At 46.2% G+C, this 20,194-nt stretch overlaps 1 protein-coding gene across 2 annotated transcripts in view; it reads right to left on the reverse strand.

Annotated features, from left to right (window-relative positions):
* Masp1 (MBL associated serine protease 1) overlaps positions 1-20,194 on the reverse strand; it is a 71,410-nt gene that overhangs the window by 7,452 nt on the left and 43,764 nt on the right. Inside the window, exons 9-13 of one of the 2 annotated variants that reach the window (XM_021184437.3) lie at positions 19,505-19,642; positions 18,105-18,179; positions 8,372-8,509; positions 2,968-3,081; positions 1,173-1,358 (exon numbers count right to left, since the gene is read on the reverse strand). In XM_021184437.3, the coding sequence (XP_021040096.1) occupies positions 1,173-1,358; positions 2,968-3,081; positions 8,372-8,509; positions 18,105-18,179; positions 19,505-19,642 (651 nt within the window). Of the gene's footprint in view, positions 1-1,172; positions 1,359-2,967; positions 3,082-8,371; positions 8,510-11,728; positions 14,051-18,104; positions 18,180-19,504; positions 19,643-20,194 lie in introns of those variants that run through there. The other variant, XM_021184436.3, reaches the window with a different exon arrangement.

Below are 20,194 nucleotides of genomic sequence, written 5' to 3' on the forward strand. Positions count from 1 at the left end.
GGTAAAGGACTTAAGCTTACTGAGCCTGGTGGCATCCTCACGATGACTCACCAGGAAAGCCAGCACGATAATTCGAACTGTGCTGGTGATCAACTACTGTCCCTTAGCTGCAGCTTGTCCTGCCACCGTTTATTGGGTGGGTAGGGCTGGGCCTTGAAGCTTGAGCCCAGAGCATACAAGGCAAACGATTGAAGGACTCTGTTGCCAGCCTGAGCCACCCCCAGCCATGCTTCTCTCTTTGTGCTACTTTGTCATGCTGGGGGTGACAACTCGACTAATGGGGTTTTCAGGAAAGAGGGACACTTTCTACTCTTCCAGGCTCCCTCACTCCAGCCTCTTACTTCAGTCCCCTCCCCTAGTCTACATGCGATAATTTCTTCCTGCAGGCTCATCTCTTCTTTCTCAGAATTTCCCCTTTACTTATTTAGCTCACCAATACTTGATGCTAACTCCTCTATTATAGACACTAGGCTGGTTTTGTGTTCCTATATGGAAAACACATACGAATGTTTACCTTGTGCCTAATACAACAACTGTGTCACCATGGAATTAGTTCCAATTTTGTTGTAGGGGAAGCAGTGGGAAATCTCTCTCTCTCTCTCTCTCTCTCTCTCTCTCTCTCTCTCTCTCTCTCTCTCACACACACACACACACACACACACACTGTGTGAGAGGAGGTGTCCTACCATAGCCTCAGCAACTCTGGACGAGATCACTTTGTCGTCGCCGCAGCTGCAGTACAGGATGTGGTCAGGGGACAGATACTGTGCTAGCTAGTCTTTATGCCAACCCGATATAAGCTAGAGTTACCAGAGGGGAGGGAATCTCAGTTGAGAAATATTCTCTATAAGACTGTGCTATAGGCAAACTTGTAGGGCATTTTCTTAATCAGTGATTGATGGGGAAGGGCCCAGCCCATTGTGGGTGGTGTCATCCCTGCATTGGTCCTGGGGGCTATAAGAAAGCAGACTGAGCAAGCCAGTAAGCAGTACCCCTCCATGGCCTGTGCAACAGCTCCTGCTTCCAGGTTCCTGCCCTGCTAGAGTTCCTGTCCTGACTTCCTTTAGTGAATGTGATGTGGAAGCGCAAGCCAAAGAAACCCTCTCCTCCCCAGGTTGCTTCTGGTCATGGTGTTTCACCACAGCAATAGTGACCCTGACTAAGACAAGTACCTTCAGTGGAAGGCTGCTCAGGCAGACAGACAGGCATCACAAAGTCGTTCAGCCTCGGGCTCTCTGACAGTTCCACCAGACCAAGGTCGTTCTCAAACGTGGTGGGGTCGTACAGTGGGTGGAGTGTGGTGCGCTTTACACGCAGGTGCTGCTCATCTTCGTCTGAGCGCCGTCTCCAGTGCTTTCCTGGGCCACAGAAGGTGTGTGAGGCAATACTTGATGGTAACAGTGGATGCTTGTTCCCTATCAGCCCCAGCCCATCTAGTACCTGGTCTAGCCTTAAGTCCTTCTGTCTGCTACCACCCTCTCAGCAATCCTGTCCTACCTTCCATACCCCTCATAGGCTCATGGTTCCACCTCTGACATTATCAACCAGAGCATCTAGTTGACAATAATCACCCTTTATGGTCGGGGTCGTATGCTGACTGCTTAATGAAGCCTCTCCCGTACTTGAGTTAGAGGCTTTTGCTATGTGATAACCCAGGCTTAGAAAGACAGCTACACCCCGGGCGTGGTGGCGCACACCTTTAATCCCAGCACTTGGGAGGCAGAGGCAGGTGGATTTCTGAGTTCGAGGCCAGCCTGGTCTACTGAGTGAGTTCCAGGACAGCCAGGGCTACACAGAGAAACCCTATCTCGAAAAACCAAAAAAAAAAAAAAAGACAGCTACTGTGTATTCTCTCTCACATATATATCCTAGCCTTGGACTATTACATATGCATATGTAGCTAGAAGAATATATGAGCAAAGACCAGGAGACTAGAATGGGACCCACATGTATTAGCTTACAAAGTAATATTTCCATATATATATGATGCGTTCCATTACTGGGGTGAGCTACTAACATGGAAAAACAGCTCTGGTACCCTGCAAGGGCAGGTGCTCTTATCTGCTGAGCCATCTTTCTGGTCCTCTGAGACTAATTTGTAATGCAAGTTAGGTCACAAAAGGAGAGTTTTTTAATTCCAAAAACAAAGTTTTAATTACTAAAGATCTTGATGTACATGAAAAAGATATTTCCCTGTTGGGGCTTGGTTCTAACACTTTGTCTTAATTCAGCAACCAGAATCACATGGGACACTAAAGGATGCCTGCCCCCAGTTGGCTCTGATAGGGAAATAAAGTTGCCAACGGCCAATGGCTGGGCAGGATGAGAGAGGAGGGACTTTTAGATTGTGAGGGCAAGGAACAGAGGGAGGAGAGGAGAATTGCCATGACTCTGGGGGAGAGGGATTAGATTTAAGAGCTACAGGAAAGAAAGCTACCAGCCATGCAAGAGTTTGGGAAAGGAGACAAAGGAGCCACTTGCCCAATTGGGTCGGGGCTAACAGAGATGAAATGTTGATTTAGCAAGTTGATGCAGGAAAGTTGGAGGGGAGAATGTATGCTAGCCATGGGGAGGATTATAAATGCCCATCCACTGAGCTAGTCAAGGCACCTCAAAATGAGCTGGCATGCTTGTCTCCCATTCACGAATCTAGAGAGCTTTTGGGTGGGTGCAGCGTGTGTGACCAGCTGGGAGTCAAAGCAGTTTCACTCACTGCTACATTTCCCTACAAACCCCTATGACTCAAAAATCCCTGCTTCCCTCTTGCAATAGCCTTTGCTCTCCTTATGAAGTTTACAGGCTGCTGCTATGTGTAACATTAGTTCTTAATTGAACCCTGGCAGAACACTAAAGTGAATTGAGCCAGCAGGTGGTCTTTATTTTATAAAGGAGAGTCTTTAAAATTGTGGCAGTGGAACTCTGTTCCGAGAACCACAGCTGGCTTTAGAATCCTTGGCCCGGACTTACCCATGATAATTTTGAAGTCAGAAGGGCTGAACAAGTATGAGCTGTGTAGGGTTGTTTCTTCTGGATCAAGTGAATGGTGGAGGCAGTGAGCAGCTGTCAAAACCCAGTTGGAACCTGAAGAATAGAGCACACACATCTTATGGCCTGCCCTGTTCCATCCTGCCTCCCATCGAGTCAAGCTAAGGTCCTTACTGCTACTCAAGAGCACCGCCCAAGGTCCTACAAGCATCCAAACACACCTACATTGTGTTCCTTAAGGCCAATGGCAAGGGTGAGTATCTGCTAGCTCTAAATGGATCCTCACAAATATAGTGAGGGTGGTTCACAACTGTGCCTGGGAACAGATTATGTTCTTCAGTCCCCCCTCCCCGCACCGCCTCCACCCAGAGATAGCTTGAGCCCCAGTTCTGACACCACCAGGTTTGCAGGTGAGTCTCACCCCCACCTCCACCACAATACCTGATCTAACTGGGACCTCCTACCCCCAGGGTCCAGAAGACACAGGACTTTCTTCCCTGCTGGAGACATATCTTCCTTCTGGTCTGCAACTTTTTGGGAGAGCATATTTTTGCTCCAGCACCTACTACTCTGCCCACACTCACAGTCAGCTTCACTCTAAGGAGGTTAGCCACAACCAGGCACACAAATCAAGTGCTCCAGACCCTCTCCCACAGTAAGACACAGCCTGACCCAAGGAGGCCCACCATAACCATTACAGGAGGGAGAGGCCAGTTCACACCAGAGATAACCAGATGGTTAGAGGCAATTGTAAGAACATAAGCATCAGAAACCAATGCCACTTGGCAGCATCAGAACCCAGCTCTCCAACCACAGCAAGCCTTGGATATCCTAACATACCTGAAAAGCAAGATTCTGATCTAATAATCCATCTCATGATGATGATAGAGGACCTTAAGGACGACAGAATTAAATCCCTTAAAGAAATACAGGAGAACACAGATAAACAGGTAGATGCCCTTAAGGAGGAGACATGTGAATCCCTTAAAGAAATACAGGAAAACACAATCAAACAGGTAAAGGAATTGAACAAAACTGTCCAGGATTTAAAAACAGAAATAGAAACAATAAAGAAATCACAAAAGGAGACAATCCTGGAGATGAAAAACCTAGGAAAGAGATCAGGAGTCACAGATGCAAGCATCACCAACAGAATACAAGAAATAGAAGAGAGAATATCAGCCATAGAAGATACCATAGAAGATATTGACACAACAGTCAAAGAAAATACAAAGTGCAAAAAGCTCCTAACCTAAAATATTCTGGAAATTCAGGACACAGTGAAAAGACCAAACCTAAGAATAATAGGTTTAGAAGAGGATGAAGATTCCCAGTTCAAAGGGCCAATAAACATCTTCAACAAAATCATAGAAAAAAAAACCACAAAAACAAAACCAACTTCACTAATCTAAAGAAAGAGATGCCCATAAACGCACAAGAAACCTACAGAACACCAAATAGTTTGGACCAGAAAAGAAATTCCTCCTGTTTCATAATAATCAAAACACCAAATGCACAGAACAAAGAAAGAATATTTAAAGTGGTAAAGGAAAAAGGTCAAGTAACATATAAAGGCAGACCTATCAGAATTACACCAGACCCCTCAATAGAGCCTCTAAAAGCCAGAAGATCTCGGGCAGATTTCATACAGGCCTTAAGAGAATGCAAATGCCAGCACAGGCTTCTAAACCCAGCAAAACTCTCAATTACCATAGATGGAGAAACCAAGATATTCCATGACAAAACCAAATTTAAACAATATTTTCCTTCAAACCAGTCCTATAGAGGTAATAGAAGGAAAAAATCCAATACAAGGAGAGAAACCACACCAAGAAAAACCAAGGAATTAATCTTCTCACAATAAACCTAAAATAAGAGAACCATACAAACATAAGTCCACCTCTAACAACAAAAATAACAGGAAGCAACAATCATTGGTCTTTAGTATCTCTCAACATCAATGAATTCAATTCCCTAATAGAAAGACATAGGCTAACAGACTGGACACATAAACAGGACCCAGCATTTTGTTGCATACAGAAAACACACCTCAGTGATAAAGACAGACACCACTGCAAAGTAAAAGGCTGAAAAAAACTTTTCCAAGCAAATGGTCCCAAGGGCCATTCCAAGCTGTAGTAGCCATTCTAATATTCAGTAAAATAGACTTTCAACCAAAAGTTATCAAAAGAGATGGGGATAGGCTCATCACACTCATCAAAGGAAAAATCCACCAAAACAATCTTTCAATTCTGAACATCTATGCTCCAAATGCAACCCACATTTGTAAAAGAAATGTTACTAATGCCACTAAAGCTCAAAACACACCTTGAACCCCACACAATAACAGTGGGAGACTTCCGCACTCCACAGTCACCAATGGACAGATCATGGAAACAGAAACTAAATAGAGACACAGTGAAACTAACAGAAGTTATGAACCAAATGGATTTGACAGATATCTACAGAATATTTCATCCTAAAACAAAAGAATATACCTTCTTCTCAGCACCTGATCATACCTTCTCCAAAATTGACCATATAATCAGACACAAAACAAGCCTCAACATGTTCTCAGGATCCAACAGGGATGACATTAGCTGAAACACCCAACAACGGGGAGATAAAACCTGAAGAGATCATCTCTAGTAGATAGTTTTAGCCCCCAGTTGAGGGATGGGGCCACTCACCCATTTTGAAATTTTTAACCCAGAACTGCTCCTGTCTAAAGGAAACATATGGACAAAAAATTGAGCATAGACTGAAGGAAAGGCCATCCAGAGACTGTTCCATCTTGGATCCATCCCATCTGCAGACATCAAAGCCTGATACTATTGCTGATCCAAGAAGTACTCTCAGACAGGAGAGTACTTCTACTATGGCTGTCCTCTGAGAGGCTCTACCAGCATATGACTAAGACAGATGCAGATACTCATAGCCAACCTTTGGACTGAGCCCAGGGACCCCAATGGAAGAGTTAGGGGAAGGACTGAAGGAGCTGAAGGGAACTGCAACCCCATAGGAAGAACAACAATCTAAATTAACCTGACACCCCAGAGCTCTCAGGGACTAAACCCCCAAACCAAGAATACACATGCCTGGGTCCGTGGCTCCAGCTACATATGTAGCAGAGGATTGCCCTATATGCCATTAATGGGAGCAGAGGCCCTTTGTCCTGTGGAAGTTTGTTGATCCTGTGTAGGAGAATCCTAGAGGGGTGAGGAGGGAGTGGGTGAGTGGGGGAGCACTCTCTTAGAGGCAAACAGGGGGGAGGTTAGGATGAGGAGTTTGCAGAGGGGAGACTGTGAAGAAGGGCAACATTTGAAATGTAATAAATAAAATAACCAATTAATAAAATCTGGTGAGGACTGCCATCATCCTTGGCTTTGCTTGCTTGGGTATAGCCCTAATGTCAGTATTAGGGGTCCCTGGAGGTTCCTTAGAAATGAAGAATGTCATTATCAAGATCTCCCAAAGTAGTTCCTGTGAACATGATTACTTGGCAAGTACTGAGAACTATGGTTAGCAGCCAGCGAGGTGTCTGCACATTGGAATCACCTGAAGAATTAGGAAAGGTGTCAGCATTGTGACCTGCATCCCAGCCATATGCAGCAGAAGCATATAAAAGGATCCTCTGGGAATTTGACTGCCGTTGAGGCTGAGGACTACTGTTCAGAGCCAGTCCAAGTCATTACAACTACAGGCCTTCAGAACAGTGGTGTGGCTGGAGTGACAGTAAGCTAGTATTTCTTGATTAGTATCCTAGCATACTTCTTGGCTGCCATCTTGCCTTCAATGAATGCGTTCTTGATGTTTGCCTAAGGCAGAGTCAAGCTTTTAGCTCTTCCTTCAGTGGAGCTAACAGCAATAACTAAGGCCTGGACACATCCAGTGGGAGCCAAGCAGAAAAAAAAAAAAAAAAGCATTTCAGACAGGGCTGGTCTGGGCTAGGCTGTAGTTCAGAGTCAAAGGCAGAGGCTGTTTCTGAAGCAGCTCCCAGAATCCACTTGTCCCCCTCAGAAGGAGTCACATGTTCTGGACAAATCTCAGAACAGAACATTCTCTTTCCCCAGGCACATCCTGAACCTGCCCATGCCTAGGAATTATTGGAGCAGTGGGTAAGGTGGGCTGAGGTACCCAGGTTAGGAAATCCTGCTTTAGAGCAGGGCTTTCTGGATGAGTCCATGTGTATGCTCTGGCTTGCCCAGAGATTAACTTCACCTTTGAACTCTGCCAGCTCCCCAGCCACCATCAGTGTGGACACAGAAACAGTGTTCTTGCTCTTCTTCAGTCTATTAAAACCCTCCTGGTCTCTCTGCTTTCTCCTATCCACCCTGCCTCTATCACAAAGAATAGCAGCAGCAGAGATTACAGATCTGCAGAGCTGTCGGGAAGGGCCAAGTGTGAAGGAGCTTTTAGCTGGGTCGGTGGTAAAGTGAACTTCAGCTTTCCAACATAAATGTGCAACCAGTTCTGACACTGGATGAACATTATTGACATAAAAAGTCAATGTTTAAAAAGCAACTTCAAAGTCTTAAAGCAATGAGTAAAGTCCATTTTTCACTCTTCTAACAAAGTTGGGAACATGACAAATGGTCTCCCTTCCTTCCACTGCCCTGACTCTTCTCCATCTCTCTGCCTCTCCTTCCTTCAACAGAGTTCCACCTTCCCGTTCTTCTTTCCTGATCTTTCCTTTCCCTTGGGTGTCTTGGGGCCTACTAGTCTCTCTTCTACTTGTCATTTGTCACCTTTATTTCTGTCTTATTCTGTTTTTAGTTCTCTCCCTCTTATGTTCCAGGTCCTATGTCTACTGCCCCCTTTGTCTCAGTCTTCTGTCCCTGGTGTTCTCTGGTTATCTGCTTTTCCCTTCTCTTTCTTGGTTCTGTCCTGTGCCCTAACCCACATTGAACTGGTCAGAATGTGCCTGGAAACCTGTTTCATTTCCAAGGATCTGATATGAGTTCTCAAGTACACATTGAAGAATCTTTAAAGCCCATTTCCCCTGACTTCCAAGGCTGCTACTGGTATTGATGGTGGTTGGGAGGGTGTAAGTGTGTGTGTGTGTGTGTGTGTGTGTGTTTCTCACTGATCTGGCAGCTTTGCTTTGGCACATCCCAGCTCTGTGTCACATGTGTGTACCTTGACTTGTAACTTGTATTCAACAGTCTGTCAGGAGACTCACCAGAGCCAGGAAGTGCTCCACAGCTCAAGGAATGTGAATAGGAGTATGCCTCCCCTGGTTCCAGCTGCAGCCTCCCTTATCCACACTGTCTTTATGGGGCAGTGATTCTCAATGAAGATTCAGCCAGTTTTCAAGGGAAGGTTGGTCCTTAGCTTTTACCCTGTTCCCAGCCCTGGGTCTTTCGCCCCTTCACTTTCTCCTTACCTAAAAGGCTACCCCCACAGAAGGGTTGTCCGTTCAGGTGTGACAGCATGGCAATCCATGGCATGGTACCCTTCTGGGCTGGGCGGCCATTGAAGATCCTGGAGATCTGCTTCCGGGAGAACTTGGGGACACCACACACTGTAGCCAAGGGAGGGAGGAACAGGTCATACTCTGTACTCCACCTTACCCATTGGGGTTACCAGCTTATCATTCTGTTAGAAGAGTGGAATGGAAGGTGAAGGGCTGAGGCTGGTGTCACATCCCAGTGCTGAGCTCTGGTAAGAAACCAAACCTACTGGGCTTGGTCATGGTTTTTTCAGTTATGTAAACCTGTAGATCCCCCCCCCTTTCTTTTTCCCCACCCTTCCCTATTGATGTTGGTTTTCTGTCACGCAAAAAAAAAATGTTATATTCCTCGTAAGGAAGCTTCATGCTCCATCACTGGGGGGCTCTTATCCTCAGACAAAGCCTTCCTCCAGGTCTGTGGAGTTGCACACTACCACAATGAAGGTCTTTCTGCTTAATCCCCTTATCCCCTGCATCCCTTGCTGTGGATTCATAGACAAGCCTATGGCTGAATGCCCTTAGAAACCATCCAGTGTGTTCCTCCTATCATACACCTCAAGAAGTCAAAGTCTAAAGGAAGTCTCTGGCTTGCCAAAAGTTACTCTATGGAGAAATGGCAAGAATATAATTCTGGATCACCTGACCCCCAACCCTGGGCTTGCTCCGCTCCAGCCAGCATCATTAATTCTGAGCCATATGGCTCCTAGGTCCCTTAGAACTCTCTGGATCCAGGCAGCCATGCGCCACTTTCAAAGCAAAGACTGAACTGAATCACTGGCAAATATGCTGCACCCTTGACCACATTCTTAGCTTCTCTCAGTGCTGTAAGTAGTTTAGGCACCCGCCCCAGCCAACATCAAGCTCCATTCCAGCAGACACTCAGGACATGGGGATGGATGCCCATCTATATTTTTATCTCTTCTTCTTTTACAAAACAGAGTCAAGGCTTTTCATATGCATACACACACACACACACACACATATACACACACACTCAGACACATGCATGCATGCACGCATGTCCCACAGTGTCTCTTTTCCCTTGCAATGAAGCCACACCAAAGAAGACAGAACATAAACCCTTCATATTCTTTCCTCTCTTTGGACCTGGATTTAGATAAAAGTGTTATTTACTGATCATACTTAAAAATAAAGTAGCCATTGGAATATTCTATAGATATATACTCTGGTAGCTTTGGGTCTTAAATGGAACCTCAACACTGATATTTCCATAAGTGGGAGAATGCTGGTTTTGAAATTGTCTGATGTGTTCTTACAACCTCTTCTTGTCCATAGCTCCCCAACCACCAAAGCTGGCCATCATTTTTAAGTGAAGGATAGATAGACTTCAACTTCAAAGAACAAAGCAGAAACAAAGGGAGGGGAAACCAGACTTTTGTTTGAAGTTAGGAATTGTGGTAAGAATAAAAGATTTGTGTGTTTGAAGAAAGCAGAGCCTGGGAACTGAACAAGATTTTTCCTGGATGTCACTGGGAGAGGATGATGCTACTGCAGCTTCCTGCCTCTCAGGGGACAGTGGAAAGCCTTTCAGGCTGGAGGGAAGAAGGGGGGTTGCCTAAGAGGAAGAGAGAAGATAGAGGGAGACTGGGGTGTTAGACAGTTCAAACACAGGCAGCTTGCACCCTGACAGTCCCTCAGAAAGAACAATGGCAGCTTGGATCCTACCTTGATGAATGTCCACCCCAGAGACCTTTGCCAAGGCCCTCAGGCCACAGCACATAGGTAACTACTTCACAGGTCTCTAGACTCTCTCCTTAGCTGTTGAAGCACTTTTCCCCCTTGTCTTTAATCTTCTGCCTTGGTGTTCTCTTGGAAACCCTTGGCTTCCTTTTGTATTTTGCAATCTTCCACCAGACAATACTGTTTATCTCCAGGCCTTATTCCGCCTACAGCTGGTGAGTATCAATTCTCGCCTTCAAAGTGCCCTCTCTTCTGAAGTTCATGGTTCCTTACTGGTGATGCACACTTTCAGGTGGGTTGCTAGAGAGCCCTTCAAACCTAGCGAAGTTGAGCCCTTGCCCTCATCATCCACACACCTTCCTCCTTCTCCTGGTTATTCCAGACCTCTTTTGATGTCCAAGCTGGCCACATTCTTGTTACCTCCCTTGTCTTTCATGTCTGTATCTTATCAGCCATTAAGCTGATGGAAAACTGCTAGATGTAGGCCACTGTATCTCCCTGTTCCATGTCCCAGCATGCACTCCAAATAAGCCACAGGCCACAGTACAAAGTCAACATAGTTAATGGAAAGTACAAATCAGAAATGTAGTCAAATTCAAGACATGACAGTCTTTGAATCCAGCAGTGTGTAAAGCTTTCAAAGGCTAATTTAGCATTGTTTTAGTTCTCAACAGCATACAAAGCATGACGCACACCCAAAAGTATGATACAAACCCCAAACGAAGGCAAACCATGTGTGTGCCCGGCTCTCACAGTGCGAGATGCTGGCCCTGCATTCTCATTTGTGCAGCGTCTTACAAGATGCCTACAGCCCAACCTTTGCACCACTGACCTGGGCCTAAGCTCCTTTGTCTGCATTACCTTTCCTGGGGGGGGGGGGATTTGCCATGTCTCACTAAGACACTCAGTCGTTCAGTCTTGTCCTGCCACTTTCCCTGACACGCTAGCTGTACTCAGATCTGCTGAACTCAAAATTTCCAGGTGAGAAGATTCAGCAGTTAGCAGTGTTTGACAACTAGTACCACAACATGAATCTAACAGGATGCACTCAGAGAATCTCTGGCTAGAAGACAGTGTGGAGCAGGGCTTTTATCACTGTCTGTCAGTGTCTCCTGCATCTTCAACTAATGCCTGTTCCTGCCTACTTTTCCTCTCTTGTCCACTGGGCCCCTTCTCCATCCTCCCCTGTGGTCTTTGTCACCTCTGCTAAGCCATTCTGAGTCTCCATAGTTATACAGGGTTGCACCTTCTTTTAATTACATCCTCACAATACTTACATCTCATTACTTTGGTGACAGTTAGCTCACTTGGCTTCTCTTAACCTCGGTGTACACATAGCTCTGTTTTGTCTGCTAATGCGAGCTCTTTGTAAATTGTAGGCATTTAAGTGATGGGAGTTACAGCCTTACTTCTGAGAAAGAAGTATGTCAATAGCCAATAAGCACTTCCTTCTCCTCCTTAACCCATTTTTAGATGGTACCCAGAGGCCAGCAGCTGTGCCTACAATGGGGGTGGGAACTTAATGACAGCGCGTCTCTTTAAAATATCAAAATGAATAAACACACTTCGCAACAAACTCTCAAGCCAGGGTTGTTGGTTATCCATAGATTTATTTCCACTGTAGACCCCTGACAAGAGAAACGGAGTGCAGAGGCCCTTATAGAGTAGCAGAGCCCGTGATATTAAATATACAAAATATAGTATCCTTTACATGTGCCATTCATAGATATCGGAGTGTGTTTTGATGACCCTTCCCAGTTCCCTCCACCTTCCCTCTCCAGGCCTTTCCAGCTGCTTTTTTTTTTTTCTCAGCCTGTGAGAGCTACAGATGCTGCTAGAATTCAGGGCCGTGCCCATTGAGAGCGCTGGTCAGACCCTATAGGACCTTCCAGATGAGGAGACTGAAGCTCACAGGAGGAAATGATGGCAAAGGTCATATGGGCAGCTGAAGATGGAGCTAGGGACAGAACCCAGGACTCATGGCTCTCTGTCTCTTTCCAATGATTGAGACTCTGTCCCTTGACCTTGACTCCCAGAACAGCAAGGGATAGATGGGTTGGAGTATGCCACTTGGTATATTCTCTACTGAGCTCAGGCTCTGGGTTGAGCATAGTCTCAAATATTAGAGTGACATGGCAAGTCTTGTGCCCATATTTTCTTCTGTTTTCCTGATGAGAAGCAATGGGGCACAGTGGGGCACAGTGGGGCAGTCTTCTCTTTCTTCAAGTAGTCTCCATACACGTGGCTGGGGGCAGGTCACTTTCCAGAGCTGGAGGGCTGCTCTGTGTTTGTGTGGAGTGGCAGGTGTTGACACCTCATGGTGCCCACTGGTATTTGAGTGGCACGTGGGCCCAATGTGTTCTGAGTGGACAGCAGTGTTTCAGGGCTTGGGAGAGCTGCGGCTGGTCTTCTCCCTCAGTCAGCAGAGCCCTCGTGGTATCCTCTCGGTTGTCTGAAACTAAGGAGGGCACAAGGCACAAACCTTGCACTACAGGAAGCTTTTAAGACAAGTTCCAGGAACAAAAGTGTTTCCAGACAGTGTTTTCTGAGGGACAGCTCGGGCTCTGCTCTTGTTCCCCCAAACCTGAATTGTTATTTTCTAGATGAAGAACCAGGCTTAGTGCAAGCCTGGAAACTAGAGCTGGGCAAATACATGGATGCAGACTTTAGCTGAAGGAATCCTTTCCTAACGATCAGGACCAAGCTTTCTTACATCAACACTGGGCTCCAAGGCCTTGAAAAGTGATTAGGAGTGATTGACACTTAGAGAGGCTCCAAGCCTTCTGGAAACTCTGCTCCCACTGGAGAGAAGAGGCTCAGAGAGAGGAAGACGCTTGGTTGAAGCTTTGGACTGTACTCTCTTGCCTAGAGATTTCCCCTGCATATTGCTAACCTCAGTCTTGGGAGTTGGGGCTATCTCAGGAACATGAGTTGCTGCAGTTTATTTGATCTGGTAAGTATCATGGACTATGCTGTTGGCAGTGTGTGGTGCAACCTCAATTGAACTGGGGCAGGGAAGTACTTGCCTTCACCGTTCTACCTGGAGGTCCCTGACAGCCCTCAGGGAGTTCATCTCCTCCCATAACCAGTCCACATAGTTGGAGACCTTTGTGTAGACTCCATACACTTGCTTGCTACCACATTCTTCAGGTCCTCCCCAGGACACCAGGCCTTGGGCTACCCAGTGCTGGCTCATCTCATCAAAGATGACAAAGGCCCCACCGCTATCCCCAAGACACGTATCCTTGCCACCCTCATAGTAGCCAGCACAGAACATGTTCTCTGTGACACTGTAGTTGCCCGACCGAGACTCATAGCTGGCTTTGCATTCAGCATGTGACACGACAGGTAATTTGACATACTGTAGGACATCTGATAAGGTTCGTGTGCCACTGAGGATGATCTCGTCCACCGTCACATTAGGATTGGAGATGCCCCAGCCAGCCACCAGTCCCAACATGTGAGGGGCTGGACCTTGAGGCTCAGGTCTTGGTAGACAGATGGGCATGACGTGGGCCCCCAAGGGCACAGGCTTCTGTAGCTGTACCAGAGCTATGTCATGGTTGTAGTTCTGGATGTTGAAGTCTGGATGGAGTATCACTCGGGCAGCAGAGCTATTGACAGCTCCTGATTTGTCCCGAACGTCATGAAGGCCCAGATAGACAGTGACATGTTCCTTTGAGACAGGTATGACTGTGTTGTCTCTGCGCTGGGAACGCAGAACATGGGCTGCTGTGAGTATCCAGGATTCAGAGAGCAGGGCCCCACTCCCGAACCACTTGTCGTTTGGTACCCTCGACGTGTCTTCCACCACTATGAGGGCCTGCCATGGGAAGAGGCCAAGCTCAGCATTGCGACCTCCAATGATTCTCTTCACCAGGTTTGGCAGGGCTCGGGAGGGCTGTCCACACACTGCAAGAAGGAAGAAGGGGGAACAAGAGACAGGGACAGAGTCAATCATGTGAGAAGAACCAAGAGAAATTCACACCACTCCCTCTGTGGATTATGCCACCATGGGACCCTCACTTGCCCGAGTCCTGCTGGTTTAGGAGAGCTCGGCTGGGATTTAGTTGCATCTAAATCTCCCTGAGTTGGCCTTATGTCCAGGTTAGAACTTCATAACCAGAACCATTCCAGTATCAGATCATTTTATGTTTCAGTCTTGTTCAACCTGAGCCACTTGTGGCTAAGTCACTTTTGGACTGGACCATATTTAGCCAGACTATCCTTAGCAGAGGACACCCATTCTTCTCTAGAAAGGTATCTTATCTCTCAGAAGCCATCTGCTCTATAGGTACTCAGAGAACCACCTGGAGTTTTCTCTAGATGCCCACAGAGAAATCAAGAGATCCTAAAAGGCCATCTATCAGACTATAGTAGTCAGATGTCAAGCTTCCAACCCCCATTATGAGCTAGAGGACCTTAGGCAAGTTGTGTGACTTTCAGAGGCTCAGTTTCTTCATCTGTAGAATGGGTGTGTTACTAGTGTTTATTTTATGACTTATTCAGTGTGTGGCACGGTTACTGAGTTCAGTGAGAATTCTATAGATTTCATGCCAGACTGGGACCCTTGGGTTCTTGACTTAACTTTTCAACTTTCTAGGTGAACTGAGTCAGTCAGAGCTCCTGGTTCTGGATTTCAACCTCTGAAAGACGACCTACAAATTTTAAATCTCTCTCTTTTCACATCCACAGCTTATATACGATTGCCATTTTCTAGAGGTCGAGGTGAACTCAAGGTGACATGGCTGTCAAGTCAGGTCGTGGAGCCTAAACTATGCCATGATATCAGTGTTTCATGTGTATCTCACACTGCCTTATCACATGTTAAGATTACGGCCATAGGCTTACATCATTTCTCTGGCCTAGAGGACTCGCTGGAGCTTGTGAGTTATGGCTCAGTCTTTATAGATCATGGAAAAGGTGGCATAATCCACAGGCAATGATGACTGAGCCTTGGTCAGGGTCACCCATCATTGCGCCCTGGGATCCTTCAGTACCTTTAAGAGAGAAAACTTCGCTCATCTGAGCCACACCCTGAGCACACACATGTCTCCAGGCTCCCACAGCCAAACTCCTCTGGCTTATGAGTAGAAGGTCTTCAGTAGCAACCCCTTACTGGCTATGAACAGACCCATATGGGCTTTCCCTGAGAAGGGTGTTTGAAGTCAGTGGGAGCTTGCACCTCCTGTTGCAGTGGTTAGGCTAGAGACCAAGAGGCCTTTGGGTTTCCTTGTGACTTTGGGAGGGTCACAGCAGGCTAATGCTTTTCGGATGCTCTTCTTCCCAGTGCCAAATGCTTCTTCCACAATCCTGGGCTGTCCTGTCATTTACTGGTCCAAGCCATATGTAAACAGACCTTCTAATTTTTTGGCCTGGGTTTTGATGTTGAATGCCAGTCTCTTGTTACAAAGAGCAGTGACATTTCAAGGCAGATCTGTGACATTGAAAACTCATAAAAACTCATCTAGCAGACAAAGGCCATAATCTGATGAGGGACAACTAGATGACTCAGACCATGTCACAACAAAGCTCACGTCCAGCAATAAATGATACCTGTCTCCAACCCAAGTGTCAGTACATCCTGAGGTCACAGAAGGACAACTAATTTATGCATGGAGAAACAAAGTTTCAGAGAAAGCAGTTAATTCGCTTACTCAGTCATTATATTAAGAAAAGCATCTCACTTCTCTGAACTAGCTTCATTTGTCATTATAATATTTTACTTCAGATTTATCATTGACTTTTCAAGGGGTCAAAATGATACGACTGGTCTTTGGGGTAAGTTTACCAAGACAGGACCGTCCTCCTCCTCTAACCCACCCTCTGTCCCCCCCATCTTTTGACTTTGCTTCAGCTTCCTAAGCGGGTGGGACTCCAGGTGTGTACCCCTGAGCTCAGTGAGACGCAGCAGTTGGTGGGGATCACCTCAGATGCAGTGCACAGAATCGTCCATGTTGCTCTCTTCTGCTGGTATTTTCTTGGACAGAGAATGTTTTTAGAATGTTCAAGGCTTTGGCTATGCTGTAGTCAGATTAAGATAGAAAAATGAATGGCGGGTACCAAAAGAAGTAGGTCCTTTAAGACACAAGGGTTATGTTCCAGGATTCTGCACACCTTTAGGAGAAATAAAACATGACCTATCAAGGAAAGTGCAGCATCGTGCATCAGACAACAATGTTCCAAGTTATCTTGTGGTTCAGCTTGCAGAAAACTCACCACCGCATTCTGATGCTTAGCTTTCACGTCAGTAAAATAAAGTGATGAATTCTGGCGGCTTACCACCCTCTACCCAATAAGGGCAGACATTGTGGTGAATGAAATGAGTTTGTGCACTCTGGCTTGCTGCTCGAGATTTCAGAAGGAATGAATTTGGAAAGTTCTAGTGTGGCTCAATGATACATTATGGTCCTGTCCAACTCTGAATGTTTAAAGAATTTCATGACTTAGTGTAGCCAAGCTGCTCTTTACACGGAGAGGCCGATGACCATGAGGAAGCACAAAATGTGAGCCATTTCTTGGTCTCACTCACTCACTTCTGAGGTATGGAATCCTAGTCGCAGATAACACCACCACTTACTGAAGACGCAACCTACAAGCAGCAGCAGGGAGCCTGGGACCCAGTTCCTCAACTCCTCACCCTGTAAGCGGTTTCCTTTCACATATTGCATTGTGGCGTCCCAGGATGGGGACTAAGCTTAGTTTTCTCAGGCACATGATCTTTTAGGTGTATGGACATCTGAACCTCCAGCTTGCCCCAGACCCACTCTTCTGCTCTTTATAAAAGTCCTCCCCACTTTGAGTCTTGAATGTGCTTGTGGTCAAGCCTGATTGAGGTGAGCGAAATTGTTAGCTGTGAGTGGGATGGCGACTGTCCCACCTTGACAGCCCCTTTTCGGTGTTCCCCCGCTCCATTCCTACAGAAGCATATACCTTGGCTTCCCCTTTCTAGGCCCCGTGCACTTGTGATGGAACTGACTCAAACACTGTTCTCCTCTTCATGTCATGAGGATCAATCTCAGGACCCTCCTCAGCCTAGCGACTGAAAATATTTAGACATCTACTAAGTGAATACCAAGGGCGACTAACACATGCCATTCATACAATACTCTCTCTCAGCTTGCCCAACATTTTCATTCAGCAAAATATAAAGGCCATGGATGAAGGGAAGCTGCCGCTAAAGGAGAGGAGCAGATGGACTCAGAAAAGACAATAGCATCTTGACGTCCCTTCGCTGTTGTCGTAAGGGCTGTGTCATTTAACTGCTGCTAATCTGGATTTTTAGACATTTGAAATGTATACATCACAGCACTGTACATGTTGAAGTTAACACGTCTGTGGGCTGTGTTTAGCCCATGGGGAGTCATCTTGGGCTGTGGTTCTCTAATGGTGCTTGGTTGCATTGTGAGCGCAAAGCAAAGCATCTACATTTTTAATGTCAAAGGGAATTTCCCGACATCTGTATGCATTCAAGCACCTCCTGATATCACACATCTTTTTTTTTTTCTTCACCTTAAAGTGGAGACAGTGGATGAAACACAGAGGAGGCAGAGTCAGAACTGTTTGTGCATATACTGCTTTCTGGGTTCAATAGCACATTATAGTTAACCGTCTTACATTGACCTCTTCTTTGGGGTTTGGTGCGTGCCTAAGGACAGAGTGTGCCAGCCTTCCCTGGCACAATGTCAGATGTGTATATAAAGTGTTTTGGATAAAAAAAAAAACCCACGTGGAAAGGATTAGAGTTGAACCACAAAGAGATGGGGTAGGGAGGGCTTCTGGGATTCTAAACTTGGCTGAGTTAAGACACTGGTTAGCTTGAGAACAGGCCAGGCTAGACCTTTCTGGCCTTTCACCTTCACCTTCTGATGATATCATTCCAAAAGCAAGGCATTTCCTTCTCAACATCACATTAACAGACCTTGGGTGGGAGACTGTGAGACAGAGGACTTGGTGGGTGAGGTACCTGGAAGGCAGGTGGGCAGGCTTCTCTTGAGCACTTCATTCGTCCAGGTCCCATGAGCAGAACACGTATATACACCTGAGTAAACAGGTGGGAGAGGGGAAAGAAAGCGATTACACTCTAATGTGATTGCTGTAGCTTTTTTCAGGGTCTCTCTGTCATCATGTTCTCTGAGCTGGTCATCTCTACAACCTAATGAGCCCTTCTCTTCAGCTATGAATTACTGTCCCCAGAAATAAACACCACTGTCTTTGGCATGGCTCCTTAGAACTTCTAAATCTGACTTTGCTTGCCTGAGGGTAGTCTGCCCATTTCTACATTCCCGGGCCCTGGCAGGTGTCTCCTTCTCATGGGTCATAGAACCTCTGTTCATAGAGCTCCATGCAACACATATGCCCTTCTTTCCTTTCTTTAAACTCCTTAATAAGATACATTTGTGTCCACTGCCCAATGTGGGTCTGAGGCTAGCCCTGTGAGCTGTAGCATGCTCTCTTGTTTCGAGATGAGATTTGGAGATACAGAGAAATTATGGGACTGTTCCTGGTGCACATATGCAGTGGTAGGCTTTCTGCCGGGTTGCTTTTCTGACGGAGACCATGAGTGTTTTTGAGAGTATTGATGGTTTAAGGCCACAAGGCCTCACTCGTAGGAGAGGTGGGTACGTTTCTAATGAACTTTCCTCTTATTTCCTCCCACACCTTCACTTGTGACCAACTGACTGGCTGTTCCAATTGCTTTAACCTGGGCCTACATGCTACCACTTGACCCCAAGGGAAGCCAGAAGTCTCGTCCAGAAATTGTGAAGAGGCCTGCACAGCAACAGCTGTGACTGTGTTTGGGTCCTGGTCTGGGCCATGTTGGACTTCCTGTTGAGACATGCCATCTGCTCCTCATTCCCTCAGTCCATCTGACTTCTGTGTGAGACATCAGAACACGCCACTGAAAGAAGCCCTACAGCTCTCCTCGGTGGCTTTGGTCTGGTCAACCAGAGGAGGAAACTGAAAATGGTGGGGCCAGCCATTGCAGCCATCTTCTAGAAACCCCAGCGCTACCTCAGATATGTAAAGGGATTTATTTCGGGAGGCTTCCATGAGAGTCTCTATTCTTCTCTTAGTTCTGTGATCTTTCATCCTCTACCAAACAGGCTCTGAATTTACTAGAATTTTTTCAGAATTACAAGTTAAAAGGAGCAGCACACTTTGCTTTGGTCTTGGGACTATTTAGTGTGTGGAAATGGACCTATTAACTTGAGTGTATTGGGAGCGAGGATCAAATGATACGCCCAAGGGGAGAACACTTAGTATCATTTGCACATGCACACGCAGCCATTCCTCCTAGAGCTGCTTCGGGCCCCAGCTCTGAGGCCCAGTAAGTAAGAGTGACCATTAGTGCGGAGAGCTTACCTGTGGTATTGTGAAGCATCTTGTAATAGGGCTGCTGGCAGGAGTACCTTATCTCAGATTTGTATGTGGTGAGGTTGTTTCTGGTGGAGAAGGTTACTAGCCCATGTTTCAGCCCTGCAGGAGCTCCACAGTCTACAACTGAGAGAGAAGAAGGGATACCCCTTAGCTGGTTTTTGTTCTTCTGCTTGGGGTCACCAAGGGATCTGGGTTCCCGAGATGGAGAGTTTATAGACTATGCACAACTCCAGAGAGAAGTCCTATTGCCCATTTAACTGGTGCCCCTGCAACTGCACGGTATGCCACTTACAAAGCTGGCTTTTCCGGTTTGGGCATCTCTCTACTATATTCCTACTATATGATCAATTTATCTGTCCTAGTGTCGATTTCAGAGCAGGGATGGGCCTGCCAAGATTTATGGAGACCAAAGTTTCCCCATCACTAGAGCTTTTTTTTTTTTTTTTTTTTTTTTACTTTGAGTTTGTTTCGCAATCTCCTCTGGTTTTGTGGCCCAGGCATGAAGCCCATAGCTCAATGAGAAAATTCTGGCTGACCTGAACCAAATTACCTTCCATGTTTTCCAGTCTCAACCACAGGCTGAATAAGAACATTTAATGTGCTCACATTGGAGCTTAGTACTAAAATAACAAAACCAAAGAAAGAATCCCCAGTTCCTAAGGGAGTACACAGCCC

The sequence above is a fragment of the Mus caroli genome, unplaced genomic scaffold, assembly GCF_978045245.1.
Source record: "Mus caroli unplaced genomic scaffold, Mus_caroli_1 scaffold_17, whole genome shotgun sequence".
In the NCBI taxonomy this organism is placed as follows: domain Eukaryota; kingdom Metazoa; phylum Chordata; class Mammalia; order Rodentia; family Muridae; genus Mus; species Mus caroli.